Genomic DNA, 19682 nt, shown 5'->3' on the forward strand with positions numbered 1-19682 from the left:
GTGGTAATAAAAAGGCGGATAGTCGTACGTTGACTGGTAGACTAGATCTGCGATGCCACTGACCTTTAGGGGGTGCTTCTTGTTATTTTGGAAAGGTAGACGTTTATGCTCCGCTACCTATCTCATTCGTTGTTCACCGACTTTCCTGAACGGCCTGGCATTTATTCCTAGCTGTGTATTCTTCGGTTCGGGCGCAAAGTTCACCTCGTAGTAAAAGTCGCACGGGACAAGCTTATCATTTACCACACCACGCCTTCCGTGCTTCCATCGTCGGACAAACAAACATACACCACTCATTTTTTTCTACAGAAGTCTCTCGCGACGACACCAGACAGACCAGAGGGACTGTTAGTTCCTCTACATCTTGTATTCACTGCGCCGATCTTCAGTTCTCGCCAGACTCGCCTTCCTCAGAAGTCGCACCTGCCTTCGCATCGCTCTCTCCTTCACAGTCGCATTCCTCCCCTGACAAGCCACCATGACGACCATCAAGTGGGTTGAGGAAACCAATAATCCGCTGCCACAAGTAGTGGTCTACTCAGCCCCTGAGGCCGTTGTCATTCCAATGACAGACCTCGGGATCGGCAAAGGCGGTAATGACGGCACCAGGGAGAACGAAATATTTCACTCGGTCCATGTGGGTGATGATGCCGCCTCGACTATCGGTGTTGAGAAAGTCTCACGTCTTTGGAACTGGAAGGCAATGATCGGTATATGCATAGGCCTCCTTACTCTCGCCATCGTGGTTCCTCTCACGGTCACACTGTCCATCAAGAATCACACGTCTGGTCCAGGCAACGCTGAGAACCTTGCGACTTCAACCGCCACATCATCGTCACCTTCTTCCACGGCTACCTCTCTGACCTCGCCCCCAGCTCCATCCTCTACTCTGAAGCCGGTAAGCAGCAGGCCTCACTCGCCAGTCATGCCATTTTGTATGATGGTCCATGTTTTCTTCGGTATCTGACCACTTATCATAGATTCCCGAGTGTGTTAAGTCCAAGTTCATCCGAGAAGTCAACTGGATCGGTATCGATGAGGGTGGCGGCGGCTGGGTGTTCAACCTGCACCCGGCCAAAAGCGCTCAGGATTGCTGCACAATCTGCCATCTTGGAACTCCTGACGGCTGCAATGGGTGGCTTTACATACCAGAGATTTCATCGACGCCTTCATGTTCCATTATTCACGGCTTCGACGGCCCGAGCGACAGTGAGTCCTGCCCGAAGGGCCATCCAGACATCGTCTTTACAAAGACGGGAGATAAGGACAGCTATGGTGGACCGGGGCCCTGCTCAGGCTCAGTGCGTGGATAAGAGTAATCGACTAGACATGCCGAACAAGACTTGGCTATGGTCGCTATGTCTACCTACCGAATGAGATCGTGGTAGGCGAGGTTCATCGGCGCCAAGGGACGGATGGTTACAGGGGCTTCCACATGTGTTGGCGGTTATGGTTTGCGAGATACTCTTATAGTGGCAATAACAGCGAATTTTCCAAAGGTAGACTTGTCATTACACACATTGAATAGCTGCATAGCATCGAGCTATTTAACGGGCTCAAAGGGGGTGGAGCTAAGCATTGCTGGCCGGGCAGTCTCGTCCTGTTCTCGCATGGGAGGAAGAACCACAGAGAAATTGCAACTGTAAATGTGACGCCGATTTCTATAGTCACATGCTGCCATCTCAAAACAACGTCTCCCCGGCCAATGTTTCGACATAGATACGTTCTAGTGTCTCCCACTCCATATTCCACGCCTATCTTTCTTATTTCGTCCATCTTTCTCATCATAACTTTCCTGGGCTTTCAAGTCATTATTTACAGCATCACTCGCGCATAGGGGATTCACTTTTGATGATGACGATGGTCCAGACCATGACAGAGATCTAGACAAGGTAGACGGTAGGCTGTGATGTCACCACCAACCTGCCACTGATAGATCCACCCACTGGCTTTCATCGAGCTCAGTAAGGTAAGTGTTGAAAATATGCTTCCAGTAAGATTAATTCCGTGAACAAACTGACGGCTATTGCCTACACGGGGAATTCACCAACCATGCAGAGCCACCGATAAAAGGCTTAGATATAGTTTCCTACTCCAGAACCGGTTCCATGTTGTGCCTGGGATAAGACAAGCTTATCAGTCCGAGCCAAGCGAGCAATATCAGGGGCAGGACCGAATGCTCTCTTTCAGTTTCTAGATCCCCACAATCATGACACCTTGCCCAGGATCAGTGTTCAGAGGGAGCAACAAACCCAACAGGACAGCAACGGGGTGGAATAGAAAACAATCCTTCAACCCTGTTCAACTTCCCCCGACTGATGAACTTGGACTTGGCGACGGTACAACATGTCGAAGCTCGGCAGGCCACTTAGCGACCCTAGCCATTTATCTGATATACGAGGAACGGAACTACGCAGCTCAACATATGCCAGTACTGAATATTTGACACGAGCACTAAACTCCGCAAGTTTGCTGTGCAACGTCCAAGGCTCCAAACGAAGCATCATCAGAAAGGTCATGGTTGCAGCACGTGAGGGCTATGTCGTTTCGAGAGACAAATTTCTGTTGAAAATACCCGGACCTCCACGACAACGCATTAACCCGAAATAGGCAGCAAGAGGCTGATGGCCAGCACACAGGGTTGATTACCTATACGACTGAATGATCCTCAGGGAATCGCACAGAACCCATAATGTGACATCCGTTTCGGTGATGCTGACTTTGGAAAACGTCTCGAAGGTCGCTTACCTGACAGGAATTCGGCGAAGCCACCAAAGAACGCTCAGATAGAAGCACAGCCGTTGGGTGCTCAGTCATCTTTGCGCGTGGCTTTGACGCGGCTCTGCGTCTTGAAGTTGCCGGCCGCGCCGTCATACGTAACGCCACAGCCCTCTCTACGGTTCGAAGTGATCAAAACGCAGGCCTGTGCCTCAGCCGAACGGCTCGTCCCATGACTTAGAGTCTTTCATGCAAGCTAGGCATTGGAATATTTTCCAGCATCAACGCCAGAACGACACCCACCCTCTCCCAAACAAAAATTGATGTAATTGGGCGCTGACTGTCAAACCAAGAAGATCCTTAGGGCGCTGATTAACAGCACTAGCAGGCTATGTCGGCGGGGAAAAGGGAGCAAAGCGTATAGAAGTTGGGATCTGGTCATTGCAGTGTACTCCCGGTCCCAACAAGTTCGTGATTTAGGTTTTAGGAACGCACTCTTACACTCCTGCGTTCCTGTGCTCCTGCTCGGCAGAGCGTCGAAAACCTAGTTGATCATATTGCGCGGTCATCTTCTCCCGATGTCCAATCAACATGTTGTGACGAACAAGGCAATGCCAAGTTCCATCGCCGACGATCGTGATGATGGAACGAGACCATACGTCAGGGGCGGAGACCAAAAGGATGAGAAGAGGAACAATCACCAAAGACTCCTGATATGATACCTGTCTGTTCCACATATATAAGTGCTCACCACAACCGCGCTCAAAGATGAATGTGACCTTTACCATTCACACATTACAGTCACAACGCAACGAGCCTCTTCGATAATTCCCATATACACCATCCCAGACTTCACTACACTACATAGTCTCTCAACATATTCATCATTGTTCAAAATGAAGACATCATTCATCGCAATCCTCGCTGCCGCCGCCGGCATGGCCATTGCTGACAGCCTTGACGTGCCCGACTGCGCAAAGCAGTGTGTCAACGATGACATCCAGAAGAGTGGCTGCGCCCAAGATCAGATCAAGGATTGCTACTGCCAAAAGGCCAATGTCAACTCACTTGTCAACTGCGTTAGCGGCGCCTGCAAAGACCAGAACGACCTGATCAAGGCTGCTCAGGCTGCACAGAAGTCCTGTCCACAGCTCACTGGCGGTGGCTTCATCCCTGGTACAAACAATGGCGGCGGCAACAACAACGGCGGTAACAACGGGGAAAAGAACTAGGCTCCTCCAGAGTTGACTCGTTGATACAAACCGCCATGTATCGACCGGGTCTCTCTTTCAAAGCTACGGATTTGCTTTATAACCTAAGATGGTGCTGTATGCATGAGAATCGTGCACAGTGTAAGGGGAGTTGTTGGGGAGCTACGTCTGGGAAGGATTTTTTTTCTCGATGCTGGTGTTGTTGACAAGTTGCGGCCATGATCTTCGTACACATATGTACAATAGCGCTGGTTAGTTAGGTAGATGAAATCCATTTCTCTTATGTTTTTGGGCAACCTTGTTTGCCTGCGGAGTGTCAAATGCCCTTGGCCATATGACAAGCTACACTTTGCATCAATGTGAATAGACAAATATTACGGCGGCCTACAGTCTATGTTAGTTGGCGTTGCTAGCTGTGAATATTGCTGTTGGTTGGGTATCGTGCATCCTGTAAACTACTGATCTCCTGATCTAAGTTACAAAAGTGGAATCTTGCTGTAAATATCATCATAAATCTTCCCAATCCATCCGTCCGTAGGGCCACCTCTTGCCACTATTCCCAGTCCACCGGCGGCCCAGATGCCGGCCGCAGCCACAGCGGCGCCGTGAAGCGCCCACCACGCTCTTCTTTTCCGCCGTCGTACCTTTTTGTCTATCACATTGTGTCCACTACCACTCCACCCCATAGCCGTTGGCGCCAGGCCCAGCCATTTTGCTGCGCCCCAAATCATATGTCCGCAGCCTATTGCGAGAAGACCGGTGTATGCAATCCACGAGATGATGGGATGTCGAGCAAACCCATGCGAAACGAAGCCCAAGCCAATGTTCGAGCTATCGCCGTCAACTTGAAGGGGAAGGATCCGATTAATGCCCGCGTGAGCAGCGAGAAGAACCGTGAAAACGTAGCCGGAGATAGATATGTAGCTGACGGACGGCCATATCCTGCTAGCGGAGTTGACGCTATTGTAGGTCAAGGTTCGTGATGTTTTGCCGGTCTGGGCTCGATACAAGGCGTACATGCCAGGTGTGTTGCCTCCATAACGCTTTAGGTTCTGAGATCTGCGAACTAGGCGGAGAGCGAATCCAGAGGCAATGTGTGCAACGATGGGCAACGCTACGAGAATTGGCTCCGTAAGAGATGTTTGGTAAATCTCCCTCGAAAGTAGCAGGTATGCCTCGGAAGCTGGGACTGATCGCGCAAACAGTGGTATTATCGAGGTGTTGACGACGTGGAGTGATGTGAAAACTGGTACTAGATAGGAAGAGAACTTCTGGATCCGTGTTACTAGAAGGTTTGTACGCGTTAGCCAATACAACTTGCAATTGAATTCGGCAACTTACGGTAGAAGATAGCGCTGTGACCGCTGCCGCTTAATCCGGGCGCAGAAGAGGTTGATCTGAGAGAGCCAATGCTATCCTCTAGGGCATCTTCAGGCAGAGGAGGAAGATCTTTATCAACGTCCGCCGGTGGCGTCTCGATTGGGGATGGGTCTAGTTGAAGGAGCGATATAAGAGTCTCTTCCGACGGTTTCGAGTGAAGAGATCTGGACTCCATAGCTACGCAAGCGCCGGCACGACCGAGACCGGTCTTTGGAAGCAGAATATGTGCAATTTGAAATCGAGCTGTACAGATTAGAGAATTGAGACTTGGAAGGTGAAGTTAGAAATGTCGGCCTCCAAATTGTCAAACTGGGCAGCTGATCAATCCTCGGAACGTCATAGGTTGACGTTGCAAGGGCGGCAGCACTTGCCAGTTCCCGCGTCTGAGCCTGCAGGTTTAGTGGGCCTGGCGTCAATCCGGAGAGCCGCAAGACCTTCACCTACGGCAGCAAGGTACCTTACCCAGCTTAGCCTTGCCTCACCTTCACTCATCCATAACTTACTATGCCATAGCCTGGCCACTTTGTGTTGGTGAAAATACTGATGTTTCCCCCGACAATGATATATTTTTCACACTTAGTACGTGTTTGACGGCCAGACGTAGATCAAGTTTTTCACGGCAAGGTGTCCATGTGTGGTAAAGGTACGGAGTACCTCGGGTATGTGTGATGTTCAGGGCGTGCTGCGACTCCCCACACAACGTTGTGGGTCCAAGTTGCTGGGGCTTCGGGAACCTGCGAGCTTGGTAACATCTCAGCCAGGACTCCAAAAATACGCTGATAGCATTTCCCCATACCGACCATCACATATTCCCGTTGCGCCTGACCGGTAGCTCTTCGCTATCTTGATTCCACAGACATGCCTCCGGTAAGAGAACTTCTAGTTTCTCTCTCTGCTTGACCAAACTTCTAATTCTACATGCGCTTGCCCAGCGACACCAAACACTGCCCCCGGCGCAGACCGCAGCCGCCCGCGAAGCCCTGCAATCATTCTATTGCAGCCTCTGTTCGAAAGGATACTCTCGCATGAACGATTACGAGGCGCACCTTAGTAGCTATGACCACAGCCATAAACAACGTCTCAAAGACATGAAGGCTATGGTTCGCGATCCGAACGCCGGCGCCCGAGCTCGGAAGGCTGAAGCCAGGGCGGATGGCCTTGTCAGCATCAAGCTCGCCAACAACGAGCAGCCGCAGCAGTCTACGACAGGTGGAGGACTCAAGAAGGGCGGCTTCAAGAAGTCAGGTTTCAAATCGGCATTCGCCCTCGTCGATGCCCCAAACGCGCTAGACGCCCCGAGATCAAAAGTCGGCCAAGCCCTAGAGGCAGACAGACTTGCGAACGCACGCGAACGGGATGTCCTGATTGAGAGCGATACCGACGACGAAGACTACGAACATTACGACCCGAAATACCCCACCGAGTGAAAGCTCAAGCCAAACGCACGACAAACATTATGCGCAATAGAGCCGGCTAGAGCTTGAAAGGACACAGGAGTAGCTTAAGGCAATGAGGCGTTTCGACAATATTTCCATTCTATATGGGCTCACAATGTCATGTGGCGAAACCTGGAACTATCACTCAGCTCTCACATTGCTAGCCACTGCTTAGCCTCGCATCCTCGAGGAACTCTCGGAGATAAAATCGTGTTAGGGAGGTCACGATCGGTCAATTGTACTCAACGCGGCGGGAATGCGATGGCTCATTTCCGGCCGTTCCTTCGCAGCCAGTCTAGTTGAACTGGGTTAGGTCTTCTTCAAGCAATCCCATCATGTACTGGCTACCCGAAAACCAGTTGCCCAGTTGAGCAGTTTGAAGGGTAGGCTGCGACATATCGCTAGTATCCATGCCCTGAGCAGGATACACCGTGGGCGGGAATCCCAACGCGCTCAGGTAGACATCGAATTCGTCGTTGATGGGGCCGCGTTCATTTGATTGCTGGGATCTGCTCTCCACGTATAGAGTCGCCACGTTACAGAGCATTGAACAGAGCTGGTGAAGCTTCTCTACGGGCTCCGACATGGCGCATGCGGGTCGAAGTGAAGCGACGAACTCATTAAGCTTCTTGAGGTCGCCAGCGTTGGAAGTGTCAATGACGTGACAGAAAAGGACGAAGAAGGGCGTGAAAGGCGTGAGGAGAATTGCCCTGCGTAGGAGTCAGCATGGATCGTAATAGTCTACTGCTTCGACTAACCAGTGAATATAGACTGCTTTAAGATGCCGCCCTTCCTCGGCAATTCTCTGCATGCATTCAAGGTGTAGCTGCATGGCAAATCGTGCCGTGTCTATACATTCCTGAGAAAACCGTGTTGGCGAACCTTCGGGCGCTGGCAACGCCCTGTAGATGAGAGTCAACGTGGACTGAAATGTCAGTTCGTCGCCTCGCAGGTGTATGTCCAAGATAGACGATGCGTTGAGGGCCTTGAGGCCGAAGAGAGCCTGCTCCCGCACATGCGACGCAGCGGCCATGATCGTCTTTTGTTCATTTTCCAGGCGACGCACGGTCTCGATGCGCTCTTCTTGCGACTGGCCTAGAGCAAGTGGACTGTATCTGCCATGCAGGTTAGTTTGATATCATGTCTCGTTGAGATAGTGGAGTCAAACAATTGTTCATAAACGCGGTGTTGGATCTCAGCCTGCTTGATCCACGTTGTTATGATGAGACCCCATGGATCCGCAACCATGGTGTTGTCGACCCGCCGCGGCAAGGTGACGTCCCAGTCCTGGATGACCGATGCTCTCCCCGTTCTCAGAGACAATGTTTTGTCGAGCATGTACACATGCCAGAACAAGAGGGTCTTGATGTCTCTAGGTCCGGCACTCTCGCTCCTCACTTGCGATACGCGGTGGTAACCAAGCGTCTGACACAAGCTTGCAGCAGTGGATGTGAAAAGCCACGCGAGCGACGCTTTAGATACATCCACAGCATAAACGGCCTACAGTCGCTGTCAGCTGTATCGTCTACAAACAAGCACAGCAAGACCTTTTACGGACCGCCAGGAGCAAGGCTTCTATGCTTTCGACCTTTGCAGGGAGCATCAAAGGCAAGGAAGCTAGCGCCATTTCTAGATTGCTCTGGCACATATGTTGGTACCTCTCAAACTCTTCGCGCGCGGTCGCATCCGATGCTAGGTATGCTTGTTCCATGAACAAGTAGAAGAGCGCCCCATTCACTATGATGAAGGTGGTATCAGCAAAGTTGTCGGTGCAGAAGTACACTCTCCGGCAGAGCTCGGCCAGGTCATCAACATCGAGGAAAGAGCATGCGAGTGAAAATATGCTAGGGGGAGAAACTATTCTCATGTCAGTCTGTTGAACTCTGAAGATTAGGAATGAGAGGACCTTTCATATGCTTGAGCAAAGCAACGACGGCGTTCATCGGCGGCATGGGCAATTCAGGTAGACCTCCTGGAGGAAGCGGCTGATGCGTACGGAACCGAAAATCTCGATTGGAAGAGGCCTTGCTCTGCATAGCGACGATATGCCGGAGGGAAGAGAGCGCAACTTGCATGTTGGGCGCCACGTCCTGGAGCGATGTCCTCTGCACGGCGTTTTCGATAAAGTCGCTGGCAAACATGGTGTGGGCAGTCAGAGAGAGGTCGCCCTCGAAAGCCGAATCCGAATCTGCACCGTCATGGGATAGGACAGAAGCATCCCCGATGGTCGAGGCTGAGGGCGTCGTATGTCTGGCCCTAGTGGCATCCCATGAATGACCACCTACACCAGAAGGGTTGTTGCTGAGGCTCCGCAGGAGCTCCTCGATATTCGAAAGTCGTTCCTCGATGAGATCAATCTTTTTCTCGCTAGTTATGGCAATATCAACATTGGCTTTTTGCTCCGTCAGATTTCGCGAGCCCAGTGGTATCAGGGAGCCGTGTTGGTGAACACAAGACAATGAATTGATCTGAGAGTGAGAGATATGAAGTGAGGTAGAGAACTTAGGGAGGGGACAAAGAAAGGCGAGGTGGATGGCGTACTATTGAAGAGAAATGAGCACGCGATGTCTCTGCTCCTTCGGCTTCTGACCAACACCGTTTGAGCTGCAGGAGCGTTGAGTTATACGGCAGTTGGAACATGGCGAACTCTTATCACAACGGATCTGTAGCACAAAGCCAAAACGTGTTCTTGTCAGCAAATCCGGACTCTCAATTTAACGCGTGGGCTATATCTCCTTGGCACAAGGCAGTTGGGGGGAGGAGGGGCAACAGAGGGCAGGAAGAATGCTCTGCTTGGAGGGTACAGTTTCGATCGAGGGCTGGCCAAGGGACAGACACGAGCGGTATTGGGGGGACCAACTTTACGGGTGCGACATTGATCACACTAGACGACAAAGAATTAAAGTCAGTATTTGATTCTAGTGGACGAGGTTTTACTGGTGAGAAAGAGGTCCGATGGATCGTGTGAAGCAAAATAGTCTGAATATGGATGTATGTGACATACAGCTCGACGGAGGCCCTGGTCATCGGGGCCCGCGGACCGGGAATCGGAATCCATGTTCATAAAGAACAACGCAGACCCAACACTGCAGCGTGCCTAAGCCGTGCTTTGCGGCGGTGTGTGCCAGTGTGCGTCAAGGTCCTCTCTGAACTATTGGCCAAGGCAGGGCCCGTAAGGAGGGCGCTGCAGGACAGTAGTTAAATGGTCTCGGAAACCGAGAACTTAGGCGGCTAGAGGAGACAACGGGAACGCTTGTTATATCGGAGGTGCAGTTGCCTTTCGATACCTCCTTCAGAATGAGAGCGAATGAGTTGCACTACGGGTGGTTGGCAAGCAAGAGGTGATCAGTTGAGAGGGATGTGGAGTGAATAGAACCGACAGTATGGTGGTAGTCTAGGTCTGGATAATGGACACTGGGGAACGAGTATCCGTCCCTAGGGGGTCCGTGAAAGAGGGCTCACAAAGAGCCAGCGAGTGTTAGAAGGTTTAAGAGAAGAGCGTGGGGGATGGAGAGAAGGTGTGTTTGTGTGTGGGAGGAGATGGGAGGAGAATAAACTATGAATCGAAATGCGGCAAAGGCAACGGCAATGCAGGTATGGGAAGCGATAAATGAGCTTATTTCATCGATCTTTGGCTTGAACAACGTAGCTGTGGCAGTGTAGCTCGATTAGATAATTCTGGAACTGTTGAGCCTGGTAGGAGATAGAACTGACGGCCTAGGCTGGTGGACCGGGATTGATATTTGGATGAATGTGAGGCTGAGGTTTGAGGTCTCTTAGTGTAAAGTGAGTATCGGCGTTCTGTGCGGTAAGATAGTTGAGAACGTGCAAGGCTCGCTAGCGACCCCTCTCTGCAATAAGTATCTATTTACTGGGTAAGCGTGGTAAGGTAGGAAGGTAGGTAATCACAAGTTGGGCACGGTTAGTACGAAATACATTGCATTGCGCAATCCTGGCTAGGCGGACCTAGACGGCCAATGAAATAGGTCCAGTTCAGGACGTGCTACCTTGACTACCTACCTACGTAAAGCAGTACTTGAAAGACACCACCTTCTCCCATTGCCCGTATACGGTAGACATACGGATACCCATATGCCGAGTAAGAATATCCGTACAAGTCTTCCCTTTTAGTGAAGCGACAGAATATCCTGGAGACAAGGGTCGAATGCACTAGTTTCCATGCTTGACTCGCTCTCCGCACATGCACTTGGGCACTTTGTATGGGCTGAGGTATTCCACTGCCGTACGATATGGCATTGCAGTAAGGTATACCAGAGGTAGATTGGCTTATGGTCTCGATGTTGAGGTAAATTGCTGTGTACATACATAGTACAAGCATGCAGCCGTACCCGCACGATTACTGATACCTACCTTACTCTCCGTACGTGTCAAGGTCTTAGTCCACGGTGAATGATGGGAAAGACCTGTCGGCAACTTTACCGAGCCCGACCTGCCCCCTTCTATGATGGGCTGCGGGCCGACTTCATGGCATGTACACTACCTAAATACGTCTCGGGCATCCGCGGATGCCATCACTCAGTCACCACCTTATTGTTTCTCTATACAGTGGTGAACAAGGTATTCCGTCAGGCGGTCTCTGTCGGGAAGCCAAAACAACCTGCATTACCTTAAGATGTAGCTCGAAATTTCTTTCCCGCAATCATTCCGTGCTCTTCCCTTCCCCTAAGCTTTCGCCTGTGCTTCAAGCGTCGGCACGCCAGCTAGGTACCCTAGCTTACCGAAAATCTTCATCAGCCGATCTTTTTCAGATCCCATCCATCATCTTCACCCCGTCCAGCAGAATCCAGTTGAAGCCGAGAACACCCCACCTCGTCCGAGCTGCTCGCTCTCCCGTCAATTTCGGCGACCTCCACTTGCAGTGCGTTTTGAATCATTCAAGAGAGGTTCGTCACACTATCCGCACACAGCCCCATCGCTGTCTCAGAACTCTCTTCGCGCAAGCAAGGCATCCGCACGTCGTGCGTTTTGCACTGCAGTCTGGCCGTGCGCAGCTCCGGCGTTCAATTCACAGAGTCTTCGCTGCCAGTGCCCGAATTGGAACCTTCTGTGCTTGAATCGACGTGAGGTATACCTGAGGTATGTGTGCCTCCTTGTACGGACACTATAGTGCTAGTAAAGGGCACGAGATAATCGACCAGGAATGCGGCAAGAACGCGGCTGCCCGCCCCGATTGCCCAGCTCCGGCAGACCCACCAGACGGAGACCACCTGCAGAAAGGGCCGGCAATCCAGGCCCAACTAACACCTTGTCTTGCCTGAACCAAGAGTAAGTAGGTATTATACAGTAGAATCGCCAATCGATTCTACCTTACACGACGATGGCACCAAATCTCTATGGATCGCCTCGTCGGAATCTTCCGAGTCCCTCTTTCGGGACTTGCAAGTCCATGAGAAACTTGACTGATGAATGATTGATAGTTCACAGTACCTTGGCATACCACTCCTGAATCCGATCTGCCACAGCCATGGGCACTGGCAAGGCCTCTATATGGTTTCTGATATTCCCAGTTGTAGACCCAGGCCAGGCCTCGATCTTGGCATACACGATGTAAGTTTCAGACCAATAGCATCAGTGAGTCAAGTCTTGAATAGGTAAGAGACCTAGTTGCGTGATTGAGAGTCTTTGTTGAGGAAAGCACTACGAAGAAGGCATTATAAATAAGTACCTAATGCTCTTCAACCTGCCCAATCGCGATACCATGATGCTAGGAGACAATCCCTCAAGGGTCATCACCAAGTTTGCCCAAGTACCTAATCATACTTCCTTCCGCCTCAAAGGGTGTCATATGAGCTTTGAGATTCCAAGCAGAGCCACATGCAAATGATACGCAGCCCTTGATGTAAGCGATGGGGAGTCTGGACATTTTACAAACGAACTAATAGTTCGGGACACTATATGATCGAGGTTAAGATATCGTGGGGGAGCGGCAGGCCTCCCGCCTAGGGCGTGCACAGTCCCTCAGTTTGAGCTTTATCTTATCTCTTATCGGGCAGTGACAGCGCCTTTTGCCTGGGTACCTACCTTAGTGGCTCTGATCAGTGACCATTAATAATACCGCCTTAGCACTTCGTCCTCATGTTTGATGGGGACCTAACCGTCACCGAGCACCATAATCACCACTGAAGACGCACCTTTCCCTCATTTTAGTTTTGACTAGAGGACGTCTTGAACAACAAGACATGTAAGGCAGCTCTGGGCAAGCCTTTTGCTCGATTTCGAAAATGCAAGGGAAGCGGCGCAATGAGCCCGGCAGTAGCGACGAGCGCCACAGACCAACGAAGCGTGCGCGCCTTACCGCCTACGATTCGGATTCGAAATTGAGATCTCAAGACAATAACGCTATCTTCGCCGCCATCGACTTGCTGTCCTCGTTATCCGACGAGCTTCTCATCCGCATCCTGTCCTTCTTGTCCACTTCTAATCTTCTCGGTATCTCGCCCGTTTCCCGCCGTTTCTACCGCCTTTCTGCCGACTCTCAGCTATGGCGCACGCATTTTTATCATCGCTTCGTCCTGCCGCGCGCTCTGAAGATACCCGGTTTTCGCGATGGCTCTGCACGAGACAGCAGTCGAATACAGTTTTCCACACGCCGAACCGTCTGGGCCGACGGTGGCTGGGGTCGGCGAGATGCTCTGGGAGATTCTGTCGATTGGAAACGCCAGTACAAACTACGGCACAATTGGGCTAGTGGTAATGCTTTGGTTCAAGAGGTGAAGGTTGGGGAATCTTTGCTCGGCTCTGCGGGCGCAGGGAAGACTCTACTCAAAGTGATTGAGGGTATCGCGGTCACTGCCGACTGCGTTTCTGGCATGCGAGCCTGGGACCTCAAGACGAGAGAGCCTGTCGCCCAAATCAGCTTCAAGCATGGAAACTGCGGATCATCTCCTACTTGCTTAGCGATTGATGCCCGGAAGTTTGAGAATAAGAGACTTGACATCGCAGTCGGTTTTCTGGACGGGAGCTTTGGCGTTTGGGAGCTTTATATCAAAGAAGGCAGGTTTCAGAAAAGATACAAGCACGAAAAGTCCAGCAACGGCCGACTGGTGGAGATCGTCTATCAGCACCCCTTTATACTCACGGCAACAGAATCAGTTCTGATATCTCTCTACGATTTTGAACGAGCATCCTCTGGCGGGAAGCTAGTGGCGTCCAGCAGCCAACGAGACACTGTTACTCTGAAAGAAAGGGGGAGTGAGGCTGCTGCGCAAACTGCGACCCTTCCAGAGTCAGAAAGGCCCATGGCAGCGTCTCCATTGTCAAAGTGTGACAAAACTCATAACCCATTGCAAGGAGCCACGCTACTCCCGGCTCCTATTCTTTTGACTTCACTCAAGTCACACACATCTAGAGCCCCATTGGCTCTGTCTATTCGCCAGGTGACTTCGCATGTAATCGCGTCGATTGCATATACGTTTTCCACTTTGGAAGGATGGTCAATTGGTATACAGGATCTACAGATACGGCCACAAGGCGCAGGCCAGCCAGCTTCAGAAATCGTCTCAACACGACTCGCTTTCACCAAGCCTGTGAAGGCTGCGCCTGCAGTTTTATTGACTTCCTCGACTGCGAGCCCGCAGCTTCCATCCCAAACACAGACGCCCGAAGGCCCGACGACACTGTGCTACAGCCATCCGTATCTTTTGGCTGCGCTACCAGATAACACTATGATTCTATACATTTGTACATCAAATGCTACAAAGCTCGATATTTCTGCAGGTATTCGCCTCTGGGGCCATACATCAGGCATCAGCGACGCTGAAATCACGACACGAGGTAAAGCCGTGAGCGTCAGCTCTCGAGGCGAACAAATACGGGTCTGGGAACTCGAGGGACGCGTCAGTGGCAAAAGTATCGAGATCAGGCCAAAAACAACCTCAGGCTCTGTTTTCACAGATACCATCGTGCCCTCACCTGAAGCGACGCCAGACCGCTGGGACGACCGACGTAACTGGGTAGGCTTTGACGACGAAATGGTCATCGTGTTGAAGGAAGCTATGGACGGGAAGGAGAGTCTCGTTGTGTATGATTTCTCATGAACGACTTCGATGAGGGACCAAAGCTAGCACCACCCTGCCTGAGGTTAGACGAGAGGTTTCAACTCTTGGCTAGCTTAGGCAGCTGCGGCTTGGACATGACATTATTCGACGCTCGTATCTCCGCAATGGGCGAACATACGCGACTAGGCCATGTGAATCCACGGGGAAGACTTCCACAGACTCGCTTGGCCAATTGATGGGACATTTCCACCATCGAACGAAGACCTTGCCCCGGTAGCCAACCTGTTCACACAAGCATACAAGAGTAGCCTCATATGGTCAACGAGCTTGCGTAACTAGCGGTAGGCAATAACTGCTTTGTAAGGCAGATAGGTACCTGTGAGGAACAGAAAACAAGCTGTTGCCTGGAAGACGTGAATGAGGCCACGGCATGTCTCGTCATCATTGTTCCAGCCCTTGCTTGCATTATCCTCGTTGAGAAGCTACGCGTAAGCATAGCAATTCCTACGCAAGGTAGCGGCAATGTCGAATGGCCGTCAGGGTTTGATCCCAACTTTAGACGACGACTTGGATGGTGATCATGATGCATAAAGTTCTCAGTGTCATCTACTGTTCCGAGAAGTTAAACGACAGCGAGAGATTCTATGCATACCTGGCATGTGCAATAGGATATCTGAAAGAAAGCCTTGAGGCTTAGCGGTCAGGTCTAATGGATCGCTACATCAACGAAGCACCCACTACTGAGGATCTCTTTTGGCGGACTCCATCAGCCTGGTAGACTTGGCCATTTCGTTAGACTGAGCTTTCGATTTGGTACCGTGGTTGTGAAAACGAGGGTCGAGCTGTCGAGTATCCATGGACGTCTGAGCTACGAACAACATGGTTTCTGACATGGAGCCTACCTTAGCATCGTCGACATGATATTGAAGTTGAAGAGACAAAAGTTATGGAAGAGGCAAGCTGTGGGGTCAGATCAGCTGGGATATACCAATCGACCCGTCTTTTTAAGAATGCGTTCATGCCGAGTATCACTTTCAGGCATTGTCACGAGGATATCGCGTTGCTGCGTTGTAGTGCTCATTGCGCTCGTCTATAGACTTGATTAGATATTGGACCGGAATGCAAGATAGACCGCAGACGTCATTGCTGAGAGCTTGACAAACTGGAGGAATAGTGGGAACAGGCTCGCCAACGTTTTTCATGTATGGTTTATGGCTCCTGCAAGTATTGATATGACTAGCACACATAGAGGACTTCCATGCATGAATTTTTTGAGCATGTGGTTATCGAAACAGATATCATGAACGAAGCGGTATCAAAATTGTCTTGCTGCTGGAGCCATTAAGACACTTGCACGGGCCGAACATGGCCAGTGAATATTTTGAAGTGATGTTCCATGATTCATATCTCAATTGCAGGGCTATCAGCGGCTGGGCTGATCAAATTCATCAACATGACCTTGAGTTCTGAGAACGTTGATGTCTTCAGGTACCCAATGATGTCTAGGACCGCGTCGAAAAGTCTACAAAGTGAGGGAATCATGACACCTCATTGGCAACATCGTGCCATAATTAGGACAGAACTTTCAAGCACACTGCCCTGGCTAACGTTTCGAGTAGCTGCCTCAATTAACACAGACTGTGGCAGTCGAGGTATTTGAGGTGCCCCCCCACGCATTTCCCCGGGGGGGGGGGGGGGGGTTGGCACATTTGACGCACCATGTGACGAGCTGTATCTCGTACAGTCCTTGATGAAATCCGGTCCATTTCTCGTACAGCCGAGACATTTTGTCTCAAGTTTGGACTTGGCCGCATTTCACCTGACAAGCTTTGTGAGATACATAATGTTCTTGAAGGATGAATCCAGCATAGATTCGGACATGAGTTCCGAGGCCAATTGACTGATCATATTCAGATTCATCAATTACGGCTCATTCACTCAACTTGTGTACGGAGTAGGGCAATGATGAAGCAAATTCCACTACCAGTATGCACACATGCTGAGAATTGTCTTGCTCTTTTGCTGAGGAATCCAGGCCCCGTTGGGCCCTGGCTGACCCACTGGGTCTACGTCCCTGCTTGCTAGATCAGGCAGGCCGTTTTGTATGCCGCACTCTGTGCCCCACGTACCTTCACATGTGAGAGTACTGAGGGGGTGGGAGGAGTAAGAGAAATGCGGGTGCGGTTGGGAGGGGATAAGATAAGAAGGAGGGGTGATAAGGAAGGCTGGATATCGATACCGCCGCTTCACCCTTATCCCCCTCCTTGTGGCGGCGGATGGCGGGCGACGTAGGTATTGTCGGTGACATTGACCAACCGCACTTGGCTGTCTTGTGACAAGATCTAGATCCAGCAGTCAATGGCAAGCTAAGGTAAGGCAAATAAGAAGAAAAGAAAAGAAGCAAGGAAAAAGATGGATTGAAAGTGGACGCTGGGCCAACAATGTTGAACCAATCATGGCGATATATGGTCATGGCGGTGCGTATCGCGCGTCTCGTCGATAAATCACTGCCCGCGGCCGATATGAAGATGAGAACGAGTTACAGGTTAGGCCAACAATTCGAATCAGTTGACCGCCATCTCCGTTTTACCCCTCCTTTCGCTCCCTCCCCTCTTCTCGGGAGAGTTGGGCCAGAAGACGTCCGTAATCCCTTGCCTTGCGATGTCGCTCGACTCACTGAGAGACGCCAGGAGGGTGTTGGGAAGTGGATTGCTGATGTCGCAATTTAGTGCCGTGAAGAATCGCCAAGGTTCGTGGGTAAGTGTGGTAGATATGCGCGAGGCCAGTACATAGAAGTGGTCAATTCCGAGCACCCTTTTTTGGCATCTGATGGGGTCCAATTGGGAAAGGGGGGGGGGGGGGTGAGAGTGAGCGAAGCCTGATTGATCAACGGACACACTACGGCGAAGTCCTATTCCGATAACTATCGCCAGTAATTATCGTGAGATAAGCTGTCCATAGTAGGACAAGGTGTGGGATGGTGGTCTCACTTGAGATTCGGGCCTCGTGATCATCCCGCTACTACAATGGTGAAGCCATCAAACCCACCAAGGGGAACGAACGAACATGACGACAATGCGCCGACGGGCTACGAGAGAGGATGCGGAGGTCGAGGTCCAGAAGACGGAATCCGCGCCAGAGAGCGCCGTTACTGCCGTCTCATGCCTGCCCGCAAGCCCCCCAAGCGGCGCGTCTTGTCCAACCCACGAGACCACGCAGTCGTAGTCGGTCGGTTGGTGGCAAGGAGGGGGCTTGGGGGGTAGTCATGTGGCCGCAGTCTTGGTTGGCAAGGGTGTGGTCGTCGAGCGCATCATTGACACCATCTCAGGTTGGTAGACAACCATAGCGAGCAGAGGTAGAGGTTGTGGTCGCCAGCTGACAACGAGGATGAACCAAACCACCACCGACCACCCGAGGGCCTGGTGATGTGGTGCTGCACGGCGGCTGCTACTGATAGCGCCCGTTCCCGCTATCGATAAGTTTCCGTTGATGCTCCAACATTGTAATCAGGATACCTCGCCTGAATTAGACCGTTGGACACAGTGCGCCTTTGGCCAGTTGGGGGGTCCTTCGGGTCTTTTGGAGCCCTTCTGATCGGGGGGGCCATCTGGGGCGATGATCTGGGCTTTCTCAAGATTTCAAAGCGGCCCGGCTAGTCAAACTCGAAATGTCTCGTTGCCTTTGCTATCCGCGAGAACCGCGCCTCGGATTCAAAGCAGGCAGCCAGCATCGATTGCGCGTCCGAATGCTGCCGAGAGAGCTGTGGTCATTGGCGAGGAGTGCTTCTGTTTTCCCGCCGTTTCTTCCGCAACTTATCGACCAAGCCGTTGCTGCAAGCAAAAAGAGAAACTTTAGGTATGGTCCAATGTCCTTGTGACAAATGATATGTCAAGGCTTCCTAGACCTAAGACGAGAGACGGTCATCTCAAAGACTCGCCTCGACAGCGACTCAGTTGCACATTGCTTACCGATTTGATCCTAAAGTTCGGTGTCCCGATACCTTCCATCTTCAGACTCGCCTGTCGGTCTCTTGTCTTGCTTGCGGGCCGCAGGTGCGAGACCTTACGTCGTATTCTGTTCCAGGACGTCGGAGCGTTCTGGGCGGCAGCAAATGAGATGTCACTGACAAATGTATTTTTGACTCTACGCACAGCTGCTGTACCTATCTCATTGCTGCCACAGTCATCGCTGAACTCTCAATCTATTGCATGGCGACGCCACAGCTCGTCCTTCCGGGAAGCTCGGGGCGTCGGAGGATTTAGACCTTGCCCCGTTGCAGCGTTGGGGTTTCCAGAAGTCTGCACTCGCAGCTTTCCAATCCAAGGGGATGGCTCGAATACTTCTTCTGCTATGCAGTACAAGGGTGCTGAGTGTCCATCATGCTCGTGTCGTGAGCTTTAGGTATGCTCTATCATTGTGAAGTCGGCGTTTCACCCGCTCGCCATTTCTTAAAAATGCAATTGAATCAACTCAGTCTATTGCTCCTGTTCTCAGGTATGGCAGATGTTTGCTGACGAGCGTTCGCGGGCTGGATCAAGGCTGGCCGAGATGCAAATGATGAAGAGGAATGTACGGAGTACCTAGCAGGTGGAAGATGGCGTTGGAAGCGCTGAGCTGGGTCCATTGCCGAATGAGATGTTTGGCTTGCGGACTGGGTGCGTTGCCATGCAAGGTCCTTATTTCGGCAGGGCTTGGACGTAACTACTGTTCAGTCCTTGAAAGACAGGGGGTTGGCAATGGAAAGACTAGGGCCTTGTCGACTGGCGAAGGGCATCCAGAGATGCGCGCTCGCGTCGTTCGGTCCAGGTCGTTGCTCCTTTTCTTTGCTCGGGTCGTTCATTCTCGCAAATCCATCGAAGGACGTGGAAGGCGATGGATGCTAGAGCATCACTCGATGCTTGCCTCCTTGAGTCTTACGT

The 19682-nt window shown here is 51.4% G+C and overlaps 6 protein-coding genes across 6 annotated transcripts; 4 read left to right on the plus strand and 2 right to left on the minus strand.

Annotated features, from left to right (window-relative positions):
• Nucleotides 1-478: 478 nt before the first annotated feature.
• Nucleotides 479-1313, plus strand: CCOS01_01215 (uncharacterized protein; the record flags this gene model as incomplete). Its single annotated transcript, XM_060449411.1, has 2 exons — nucleotides 479-898; nucleotides 981-1313. The coding sequence occupies 2 exons, from the start codon at nucleotides 479-481 to the stop codon at nucleotides 1311-1313; spliced, it is 753 nt and encodes a 250-aa protein (XP_060320849.1).
• Nucleotides 1314-3614: 2301 nt separating this feature from the next.
• Nucleotides 3615-3950, plus strand: CCOS01_01216 (CFEM domain-containing protein; the record flags this gene model as incomplete). The annotated part of the gene is made up of 1 exon (XM_060449412.1): nucleotides 3615-3950. The coding sequence occupies one exon, from the start codon at nucleotides 3615-3617 to the stop codon at nucleotides 3948-3950; it is 336 nt and encodes a 111-aa protein (XP_060320850.1).
• Nucleotides 3951-4405: 455 nt separating this feature from the next.
• Nucleotides 4406-5484, minus strand: CCOS01_01217 (uncharacterized protein; the record flags this gene model as incomplete). Its single annotated transcript, XM_060449413.1, has 2 exons — nucleotides 4406-5214; nucleotides 5271-5484. 2 exons carry the CDS (start codon nucleotides 5482-5484, stop codon nucleotides 4406-4408), a joined length of 1023 nt encoding a protein of 340 aa, XP_060320851.1.
• A 683-nt stretch (nucleotides 5485-6167) lies between these two features.
• Nucleotides 6168-6736, plus strand: CCOS01_01218 (uncharacterized protein; the record flags this gene model as incomplete). Its single annotated transcript, XM_060449414.1, has 2 exons — nucleotides 6168-6176; nucleotides 6242-6736. 2 exons carry the CDS (start codon nucleotides 6168-6170, stop codon nucleotides 6734-6736), a joined length of 504 nt encoding a protein of 167 aa, XP_060320852.1.
• Nucleotides 6737-7040: 304 nt separating this feature from the next.
• On the minus strand, nucleotides 7041-9772 carry CCOS01_01219 (fungal specific transcription factor domain-containing protein; the record flags this gene model as incomplete). The annotated part of the gene is made up of 6 exons (XM_060449415.1): nucleotides 7041-7455; nucleotides 7504-7860; nucleotides 7914-8245; nucleotides 8304-8602; nucleotides 8652-9112; nucleotides 9750-9772. The coding sequence occupies 6 exons, from the start codon at nucleotides 9770-9772 to the stop codon at nucleotides 7041-7043; spliced, it is 1887 nt and encodes a 628-aa protein (XP_060320853.1).
• A 3215-nt stretch (nucleotides 9773-12987) lies between these two features.
• Nucleotides 12988-14802, plus strand: CCOS01_01220 (F-box domain-containing protein; the record flags this gene model as incomplete). The annotated part of the gene is made up of 1 exon (XM_060449416.1): nucleotides 12988-14802. The coding sequence occupies one exon, from the start codon at nucleotides 12988-12990 to the stop codon at nucleotides 14800-14802; it is 1815 nt and encodes a 604-aa protein (XP_060320854.1).
• Nucleotides 14803-19682: the final 4880 nt, after the last annotated feature.

The sequence above is a fragment of the Colletotrichum costaricense genome (assembly GCF_030867565.1).
Source record: "Colletotrichum costaricense strain IMI 309622 chromosome Unknown Scaffold_1.1, whole genome shotgun sequence".
Classification (NCBI taxonomy): Eukaryota; Fungi; Ascomycota; class Sordariomycetes; order Glomerellales; family Glomerellaceae; genus Colletotrichum; species Colletotrichum costaricense.